Source organism: Zea mays, chromosome 1 (genome assembly GCF_902167145.1).
Source record: "Zea mays cultivar B73 chromosome 1, Zm-B73-REFERENCE-NAM-5.0, whole genome shotgun sequence".
Lineage (NCBI taxonomy): Eukaryota > Viridiplantae > Streptophyta > Magnoliopsida > Poales > Poaceae > Zea > Zea mays.
Window position 1 is genome coordinate 235,553,909 of NC_050096.1, and position 10,216 is coordinate 235,564,124.

The 10,216-nt window shown below is 45.1% G+C and overlaps 2 protein-coding genes across 2 annotated transcripts; one reads left to right on the forward strand and one right to left on the reverse strand.

Moving 5' to 3' along the window:
- The first annotated feature begins 5,629 nt into the window (after window positions 1–5,629).
- On the forward strand, window positions 5,630–7,348 carry LOC100502248 (Pentatricopeptide repeat-containing protein mitochondrial). The gene has a single exon (NM_001196725.1). It carries the CDS (start codon window positions 5,705–5,707, stop codon window positions 7,019–7,021), a length of 1,317 nt encoding a protein of 438 aa, NP_001183654.1. The 5' UTR covers window positions 5,630–5,704; the 3' UTR covers window positions 7,022–7,348.
- A 15-nt stretch (window positions 7,349–7,363) lies between these two features.
- On the reverse strand, window positions 7,364–9,203 carry LOC100284244 (chalcone synthase G). The gene is made up of 2 exons (NM_001412985.1): window positions 8,916–9,203; window positions 7,364–8,666 (listed from the first exon to the last, which is right to left on the reverse strand). The coding sequence occupies exons 1-2, from the start codon at window positions 9,097–9,099 to the stop codon at window positions 7,678–7,680; spliced, it is 1,173 nt and encodes a 390-aa protein (NP_001399914.1). The 5' UTR covers window positions 9,100–9,203; the 3' UTR covers window positions 7,364–7,677.
- Between the last annotated feature and the right edge of the window lie 1,013 nt (window positions 9,204–10,216).

Here is a 10,216-nt window from a genome sequence, read left to right on the forward strand (position 1 = left end):
TGTAATGTCTTTAGCACTTTGGTTCACTCTCTAACTCATTTTTTGGAGAAAGTGCATATTTGGACTTGTTTTAGCACAAACAGGAAAATCAAAGGGAGATGAGCTAAAAGGTATGAACCTATGACTTAGGCATGTCAAACATACTCTAAATATGTTTGTCTAAGTCATAGAATAGATCCCAAGAAAAGCCAAGTCAAATTGAATAACACATGGCTAAAAAGGACTTCAACCAGTTGTTTAGGGCTCACTACACCGGTTCGGTGGTGCACCGAACCGAGTTTGTAGAGAGTCCAAACTAGGGGTATCGGAGACCTAGCGCACTAGACCAGTCCGGTGGTGCGTCGGACCCTCCATATGTGAACTGCTCGGCCTCGAGTTTTTTTCTCTAAAATCACCAAACCTTCAACAGCAGTGGTCCAGTGGTGCATCAGACCTCGCAGGTAGTGACTACTTCGGGCTTCAACGGGTGACCAATAGCTAGTTGACGTGGATGATGGTCTAGTGGTGCACCAGATTGGTCCAGTGTCAGTCAGTTATGGAAGCCACAAATCAGAATCCCGAAGTGCTTGCTAGTGTACCTGGTTTGGTGGTGCACCGAACCGGTCCGGTGCGCCGATGCGCAGAGCAGTTTTAGGAGGAAACTTCAATGGCTATGAGGGGACTTTGGGCTATGAATAGAGCCTCTAGTCAGCCCCCTCTCTACACCAAGCTACTCAAGAGCAAGTACTTCATTCCTACGCATTTATGAACCATGCGACATTGATCCGAGTGCCATTTGTAATGGGATTGAGCTGTGTTGTTGCCACACTCGTGTTTTTGTCTTTGACTGCTGTTTCTGCGCTCTTGTGTGTGTTCTACTCCTCCCTCTTGCTGGTCTTTAAGATTGTGCTCCCATCGAACTTGTGTATGACTACAAGAGACTCTGATATGTGGAGATCCTTGTGAGGAGATATATTTTATAAGGAAGACCATGGGCTCAAGTTGATCATTGGATCACCTGAGAGTGATTGAGTGCAACCCTCATCCTTTGGGACACCACAACGTGGAGTAGCCAAGCATTTGAGGCTTGACCAAACCACAGGAAAAATCATTGTGTCTTGTGTGCTCTATTCTTATTGTGATTTGTTCTTTGTCTCTACTCTAAAATTCTTGATCTTCAGTTGAGCTTTTGCCCTTGGACTAATTCATAAATCAAGTTGGGCATCAAGTGCGAGTGCGTTTCCCACCTCTTTCTACTCTCTTGGATCTTGTCCTTGCACTAATCATTAATTGGGATCCAAGTTTGTCTTACTGTGATTATTTTGGGATCACCTATTCACCCCTCTAGGTGACTATCACCCAGCTTTGCTCTCTCGATGGCTTTTGTTTGGCTTCTGGCATTTGAGTGAGTTTCTTCTTTTCCTTTCTTTCTGCTGATCGGTGTGTTCTTGCAGTGGTGTTGACAATGCACTCATCAAGGGGGAGATTGTGACCACAAGGTTTACTTGTCCCTTATGGTTTGAGTTTGTGATGAGTAATTGTCATCAAAGATAGTGCTTTAGTGTGATTTAGCAAACTAACCAGAGTACGAGTTTGTTGTTATGCAACATGTCTCTCGACTTGTGGTGTGTAGGTGTGCAGTCAGGAGACGGTGGTCGATGATGAAGGTGAAGGACTAAAGGTCATGTAGGTTAGTGCTAATGGACCAGGAGCGATAAAGGACGAGCGCTGAGGCTTGACCGAGGGACTTGAGAATCTAGGTGACTAGCTATGGTGGTTGACACATAGGGACACTATCAGGTGCGAGGACGTGGCAGAGAGGATCTTGTAGTCGGCGCGGTCACGGACTGGCCGGACACATGCCCAGGACATGGGGGACATGTATGGAGTACGCTACCTATGGTGGTTTTGGTGGTTGAACATCAAAAGCACCCAACGCTATTGTTTGCTATTTTTGTTGGGTTTGGGCCTCAAAATTCGGCGGTGTGGTTCTGGCGGGAATCGAAGGTGGCACATGGCGTCATCGTGAAGGGTGCGTCGAGGCAAAGCAACTTCATGAGGAATGTGTGGTCGTTAGATCGATATTCTAGGAGTTGGTCTATTTTGCCACTGGCTAGGTGGATGAACTCTATGTATCTAGGAGTAGTTTAGACAAGTAGAATACCCCCTATAAACAAGAGGGAGGATTAGTTGTTTCAGTTATCTTTTTGGGCATTTCATTAGGCTATCTCTCTTAGAACTTCTAGTCTCTATTTTTTGTAATCGCTCTAGTTTGGAAATCCATAGGTGCTTTGAACTTCGGCATCTGTGCATAAAGATTTTGAGGAAGTGTGGTCGTAACCAACCGGAGCCAGCGTGCTTTTGCCTTATCAAATCTGATTTGGAGTTTGCGCTTGTTGTGTTTTACCTCTTCTTCCTCTCCATTTCTCTCTGGATTTTGAGAGAAATGTTGTTTTTGATGATTATGTGAAGTATTTAGGGATACATGTTGTTGGAAGACTACCCCAAGATCATTTTCAGTCTCTAGTTAGAGCAGATCATGGGTATGTATCACCTTCTAGCCGTTTGATTCGAAAATTGCAAAACCTCAACAAAACCCCATTCAAAACTGAGTTTTTTGAATCTATTTTAGTTGTACAGATATTTTCTTGCTTGAACTTCATGAATCTCCTACTCCTTGCCATGCTTCCTATAAATTTGGGGGGTCATTCTAACCATTTTAAGTAGAGCGACACTACCGGACCTGTGTGCGACATTGCCGCTCGTTCTGAACTACTGTTCTGCAAACATTTTTTACAGTTTTCTGGAAAGTTTTTTTGCAGATAGTTTGATGCAGACAATCGACACTAGATTGCAATGTAATGTGTTGAGCAGTTTTTTGTGTCCCTCAGGGTTGGATTGTGTTGAGCACCTTTTATGGCTGGACGGTTCGTCGTGGCGGCGTGGACGGTCCGCGCAAAAACAAAATCAGTTAGGGTTCCTGTTTTATTGTGGGATTTATTAGCAAACTCCGCAGGAATAACTTGGTAACCAACTTGTAACGGGTCCAGACCTCCCCTTATATAATTGAAGGCGTACGACTGATTGACACCCCGACTAGAAATGACAACGGCGAATTTCCCGTCGGGGAACGACTCCCCAGCCCCATCCCTACAGGGAGAAAAATTCCCCGTCACTGTCCTCACGAATATTCACGGGGAGACTTTTTCTTTCATCCCCGTCCCGTCGAGGAATTTAGGGAATCTATCATCGTTAGTAAATACAATATTTAGAGGCAAATTAAAACTAATTATGCTAAATCCATATAAATTTAACAAAAAAGAATTAAAAATACAAGAAGCGTCTTCTTTAGTGTACAATTTGTTATTCTATAATAGACTATGTACTAAATTTTTTTAGAATAATTGTAACATACAAATGGACTGATTTAGATGAAGAAAACTTCATGGGGCGGGTATGTGGGGAATGGGGACGAGGATTTCCCGTCCCCGCGAACCCGTCAAGGACAAAGTTTTCCTTGTTTTGATCCCCGTGGGTCTAAATTACCCATATCCCCGTCCCCTAATAGAAGAATTCCCCGTGGGAATCAGGGATTGGGTCCCCATTGTCATCTCTAACCCCGACAATCGATCCAATCAAACCAATTTTTTACATTTATCTTATTTGCTTTGCTCTTTCCATGCATTAAGAGTAGGCGTAATCTAGCAATAGTATTAGTCTTTCTCAACCTATTTCTTCACCTCTCTTCGGCTTGACGTCACCCAGTGACATCTTGGGTGGCCTACCGATCCCAAGACAACCCTAAATCTCTCCTCCCGACGGGGACCCTCTCGGGAGGTGAGATTCAAGTTTCTGCTAGAAGAAGACTCTGCGCCATTGTCGACCGTCGGAGCCCCAGGCGTGGACCGTCCTGAAGTACGCAGAAAAGGAGCAGCTCCTATAGCGAGGCGAGGCCGTGAACCGCCCGACCCTACATTGCAGACCGTCCGCGCTCCTGTAGAGAACACCACAAGATGGTCCATCTCTAGTGTTTGGCATCAAATCGGTGCCAACAAATTGAATCCGGGATCAAGCCACATGTGCTCTCTTGTGGAAAAATTTTATGTGGCTTCCAATCACACGCCCTCGGATCGTCTCACCGGTCCTTCATATACATTTATTTTTTATTAAAAATCTCAAGTATTCATTTGAATACCTATGTCTACATACTAGGTTCGCGCCGGCTATACCACATCACCACGTAAGCTAGTGTATTGCTAGAGACATTCTAACACTACACACTGTAATCACGCAATAACATTTTTACAGACCGAGGGTCCGTTTGTTTCCTGGCTAAAGTTTAGTACCTAGCATAACAGATGTTTGGATGCTAGTTAGAAGCTAGTTAGAAGTATTAATTATAGAATAATTAGGAAACTAATTACACAGATAGAGACTAAACAATAAGACAAACATATTAAACCTAATTATTCCATGATTCGCTCATATGATGTTATAGTAAACTTTTGGTAACCATGAATTAATTAGGCTTAAAAATATTGTCTAGCTGTTTAGTATTTACTTGTATAATTTATTTTATAATTAGATTATATTTAATATTTATAATAAGCGTTCAAATATCTAATGTGACACCGTGGCAAGTGGTAGGAATATGGGTAGGCCTTTTTGAGTTAGCACACGCATGTCCCGAATGCAGAAGCCAAAAACACGGTCCGATATGAAATAATCCACCTGATTGGTTACCCGCATCATCTCATTTTGGATCACCGCATGCGTTGACTTTACTTGAGATTATGTTTGGTTGCTTGTATGTGGGAGTCACAGACTATATGAGTGGATGCAAAATAAGCCATTTTGATGTCATTAATCTGCATCCACTCATACACTCAAAATTATCGTATGTGGCTGGCCAGAACGACGCCAACCTGCGCATGGACGCGTAGCCATCAAACCAGTCTGAATATGGATCATGTTAGTACGGCCTGAAGGCGGGACTGAGCCGGACCTCAAATTCTGGCTCGTTGGGCCCTAGCACGAAACACATGCATGGGTCGGGCTTGGGCCGGCATGGCCCAATGAGGTCTATATTATTTAATTTCTTTAATTTAGTAAGATATAGACTTAATGTGGTTGTGATATTTAGACTTCATGTGGTCAAACGTTGTTCACATGTTTAATATCTTAATTTCGTAAGCTATTGACTTTATGTAGTTGTAATATTTGGATTTTATGCGGTTCAAATATATGGGTCGAGCTTAGGTCGACACGGGCCAATGAAGGCACGGCGTGCTTTAGAGCCAGCCTAGGCTACTGTTTCTTTACTTTAGACTAGCACGACATGGCTTAAAAGTTTTTTTACCTTCTTGACTCTAATCCTAAAGTATTGTAGGCTTGACTTGGAGGGTGTTTGGTTTTAGAGACTAATTTTTAGTCCCTTTAATTTATTCCACTCTAGTCACTAAATTGTCAAATATGGAAACTAAAATAGAGTTATAGTTTACATATTTTACAATTTATAGACTAAAGTGGAATAAAATGAAGGAACTAAAAATTAGTCCCTACTAACCAAACACTACCTTGTTACGGCCCGGCCCGCCCAATTCCAAGCTTTATACCGTGCTAAATTTTAGTCCAACACTCTACGAGGAAGGAAAGGAGAAGGAGAGCAAATAGGCCAGGCCCAAAACCCTGCCAAACCCAGTACCTCAGTCCTCGGTTCCCCACCATGGCGTCCCTCCTCCTACACCGCCGCCACGGTGCGCACCCACGCGCCGCCGCCGCGGCCTGCGCTCGCCTCCTCCGCGCCTTCTCCGCGCTCCCCGACATCGATCCCTCGGCGTCCTCCACCGCAAGCCCTAGCCCGGCCGCGCCCACCTCCACCTCCGCCCGCGCCTCCGTGCTCGACCTCCAGCTCGCCGTCCGCGCCGAGTCTGACCCAGCCCGCATCCACTCCCTCGTCGCCTCCGCGCTCTCCAGCCATGACATGCCGCGCCTCCACACCTCGCGCCAGCTCTTTTCCCTGGCCACTTCCCGCTTGATCCGCCTCCGGCGCGCCGACCTCGCCGCCTCGCTCCTCGACCTCCTCCTTGCCTCCACCCCGCCCTCCCCGGGTCTCCTAGCGCGGGCACTCTCCCTCTACCCGGGACCCGACGACGCGCTCCGGGCCTTCTCCTCGTCTCCCCCCGCCGCCCGCTCCGACGTCTCCCTCTCGGCGCTCCTTTCGGCGTTCCTCCGCGCCGGCCGCCTCGATGACATCAAGTCCACCATTACCCTGGCGGAATCCTCCCACGGGGTCGCGCCCGGCCGCGCCTCCCACAATGTGCTGCTCCATGCATTGGTCAAGAATTCTGAGCTTGCTGCTGCCCGGAAGCTGCTCGACGAAATGGCCAACAAGAAGTTGAAGCACCGCCCTGCCCCAGACATCATATCCTACAACACTGTCCTCGCTGGTTACTCCGTGCAGGATGATGAGGATGAGTTTGGGAAGCTTTTGAAGGAGATCAGCTTGAGCAACCTGGAGCCAAATGTTGTCACTTACAACTGCCGGATACAGTGGTTCTCCAAGAAAGGCGAGACAGTCAAGGGGGAGGAGCTGCTTGATGTGATGGAATCAAAGGAGATAGCGCCAAATTACGTTACCTACAATGCTCTCGTGCAGGGGTACTGCAAGGAGGGAAATGTTGGGGCAGCTATGCGTGTGTTCAAGAGGATGAAAGTGATGAAGAGGCGGGAGGGAAGGAGTGACTTGGGTGTTTCTGCACATTCACAGGTATATGTGGTGCTGTTTAGGAGTTTGGTGGAGAAAGAGAAGCTTAATGACGCGCTGTGGATTTGTAAGAGCTGCTTTGCAATGAAGGCAGCACCACCGTTTGAGGCTGTTAAAGGTTTGGTTGAGGGTTTGGTGAAGGCAGGCAGGTCAACAGAGGCCAAGGATGTTGTTGCCAAGATGGAGTTTCTTGTGAAAGGCGATGCCAAACTTGCTTGGGGGAAGGTTGTTGGTGAGCTTTCTTTTGAAGAGGGATCACCGAATTTGAATCCATGATTTGCTAGAGGCATCTGTGTTACTTCTCATTAATTCATGCATTTTGGAGTTTGAATGATGATGGTGAAGAAGATAAGCGTTCAACGTGGGATCCAATGTTGCCTTCTTGTTGTCACTGGACTGCATTTTGCAAGGTTTGCGGTTAGATCAGGATGTAATGGATGCTCCGTTTACTTCAAAACTTGCTTAATTTTATGTCTTGTAATAATATTCGAAATGATGTTAAAGTTTAACATTTGTTGAAGTGTTTAGGGCATCATGATAGATGATACATCTACTATCTATCATTGTAACATGCTTGTTGTAATGTGTATTTCATGCCTCATCACATAATTGCTCTGCTTTTCCTTAGAAAATATGATATTTGCACTGTAATCAGTTCACTCATCCATACAAGCAGTATTAAAGTAATCCTGCAATCATTGCATAGTACAGTGGAACAACACTACAACAGGCTGTATAGTGCCTTATTTCTACAATGTCTAGGAAGCAAACTCAAGTACCTTACACTGTTTGATAGATGAAGAACACAAATACAGTAAAATATTAGCGATGTGCTATGTGGTGCTCAGCTTCCACCGAGACATCTATGCTCTTTATGTGATGTTTCTGTATATATAATTAATCTTTATGCTTGCCATGTACCCACCATTATATTAGCTTGTGAAGGTTTTCTTTACACCTCGAACTAGCAGTCCTTCAAAGGTGATGCCTGGGCCAAAAGCCAAGATCAATCCCCACTCTTCACTTATTGCCCCTTTCTTTAACTCGTCCCTCAAGTACTCCAGCACATAGAAGATTGTATTGCTGCTCACATTTCCATAGTTCATTAAGGCTTTTCTGCTAATCTTGAGCTTCTCTGGCTGAAGTTTAAGGCAGAACTCAAGCCTGTTCAATATTGCTGGTCCACCAGGATGCACAGCCCAAAATATATCGTTGAAATCCTTTATCCCTACCTTGTTCATGAGAGTCCTGCAGAAACCTTCTATGCGGCTTTCAATCTTCTCAGGCAAATCACGCCCTAGTTTAAAATTAATTCCTTCCTCTGAGATTTTGCCATCAATTACCTTATCAGTCCCAGGTAGGAACTCCTGCGTGGAGAACTCAAGCTCCAAGAAAGGATTTTCTGCTGGTGTCATGGGACCTGCTCCTATAATCACGGCTGATGCACCATCACCAAACAGCGCAGCACCAACAAGGTCATAAGGACGGTCATAACTTGGTGGCCGGAAGCCTAGCACAGTGGTCTCAGCAGCTGTTACTAGGACACGGCTCCCTGGATTGTTCTCAGCAATGTCCTTGGCAGTGCGGAGGGCAGCAGCACCACCGGAGCAGCCAAGGAAGAGAAGGGAAGTGCGCACGGTGTTTGGGCTAAGGCCAAGGCGAGCAGCCAGGTGAAGGTCGCCCCCTGGGAGACGAAGGTCACTTGATGAGATGTAGATGAGGTGGGTAATATCAGCTGCAGGGCGACCCCATTCGTCAAGGGCAGCGCGAGCTGCGGCAGCACCAAGGTCGATCACCGCGGCATTGCAGATGTCAAGGCGGGGTGTCAGTGTCGGAGTACCCTCCATCTTCAGCTCTGGGTGCTTATCCAATAGCTCCTTGGACATAACAGTGTACCTTGTCTTCACTGTTGTAGTCGTGCCTGGAAAATTAAATCATTTGGGCAATACTCATCTGTTTATCGGAGGCAAATCGAATCATCACATAAATACTGAAGGCTGTATATGGTGATCTATTGTACTCATTGTCCTTTCCTTATTCAGTGAGCGTTGTTGTTTAGACCATAGATGTTTATGACTAGAGCTAAGCTGCATTTGTCGACCTAAAATTTTCAACGTGAAGACAAGATGAATTTATAGAACAACAACTGTGATGAAACAAAGAAGCTTACAAAGGCGCTGAAGCTTGGCCCTGGTGGCGGGATCGTCGCAGCTGCTTTCTTGGAGGTAGCTCTCCACAACCTTCTCCTGAGGCAGAACTTGGTCAGGAAAGCTCTTGCCCAAGGCGAGCAGCATTGCCTTGGCCCTGGAGCTCTGGCTCTTGCCATTGGCGCCCGTGCTTCCACTGCCGGTCATTGTCGCCGCACTGGCGTTCCTTGATCTACTACCTTTCTGTTTCTGGTGCTGTACTGCTGTGATTTTCTTGTGCGGCGAGGCCACGGCAACATCTTTGGTGCTTTAATAGGCGGCGTGGCTGCGCAGGCATTTGTTTGGTTTCGGTTCTGCAGGAGACGAAGGCATGAGCGAAAACACGGTAGGTCGAGCCGTCGAGGGGAGATGGTTCATTCTTTCCACCCCTTCTTTAGTCTGCCCAGTATTTTTGCCCATCCAGTTGGTGTGATCTTTATTACTTGTCCTTATACGAGTAAGTGATGCTAGAAAATACTTTCCCTTTGTAATGCTATCTACATGTGTTCTTGTGGTCGATGCAGAAACCTCCCTGTTGGTGCATGTTCTATAATGTTTTACTGGAGATGTTTCTTTTAGCGCAATGTGGCAGGTGTTCTGCCGTTGCATTCCATATAGAAGGGATTGTACATATGTACAAAGGTCTCAGCCGTCGAACTGATCTATGAGAACTGAAGAGAAGTGAAAAGAAACAGAAACGTAAGAGGCCGTTTGGATCTGTTCACTTTAGAGGAATTAGAATCTTTTTAGGCTATGTGTGGATACTCTAGTATTCAATCCAATATACATGGGTTGATATTGATTGAGGTGTAAATTAGTTTAATTTACACCCTAATTTCTCCCAATCCATGTGTATTGGAGTGTGTTCGGTTATTTGTAATCCATATGGATTGAGGATTGAAGATGATTGATATGGATTATGATGAATTTTGATTTATTAGGGATTAAACCCTTCCAATCCACTCTAATACATATCCTAATCCATATGGATTAGGATAGAAACGAACATGTCCTAATAGAGTAGACTATTTGACTTGAAATTTAACATTCCACCACTTTCCAAAGTTCAGATACAAGCTTATCTCAAATTTATAGGATAGAAATCGATTCTCATATATTATGAGGCTATGTTTTTACTCTAAAACTTATAACATGTTTTTTAGCTTACTACTATATCGGTTCACAAATATATTACATCGTTAACTTTTTTCGAAAACTTTGACCACTCGTCAAATATATGATATCCTTGTTTTTTTGAAAACTTTGACACTCGTATTATTCGAAA

Coding starts and splice junctions, on each gene's coding strand:
- LOC100284244 (NM_001412985.1), bottom strand. CDS start 9,099: ATGACCGGCAGTGGAAGCACGGGCGCCAATGGCAAGAGCCAGAGCTCC. Junction 8,667..8,915: donor GGCCAAGCTTCAGCGCCTTT/GTAAGCTTCTTT, acceptor TTAATTTTCCAG/GCACGACTACAACAGTGAAG.
- LOC100502248 (NM_001196725.1), top strand. CDS start 5,705: ATGGCGTCCCTCCTCCTACACCGCCGCCACGGTGCGCACCCACGCGCC.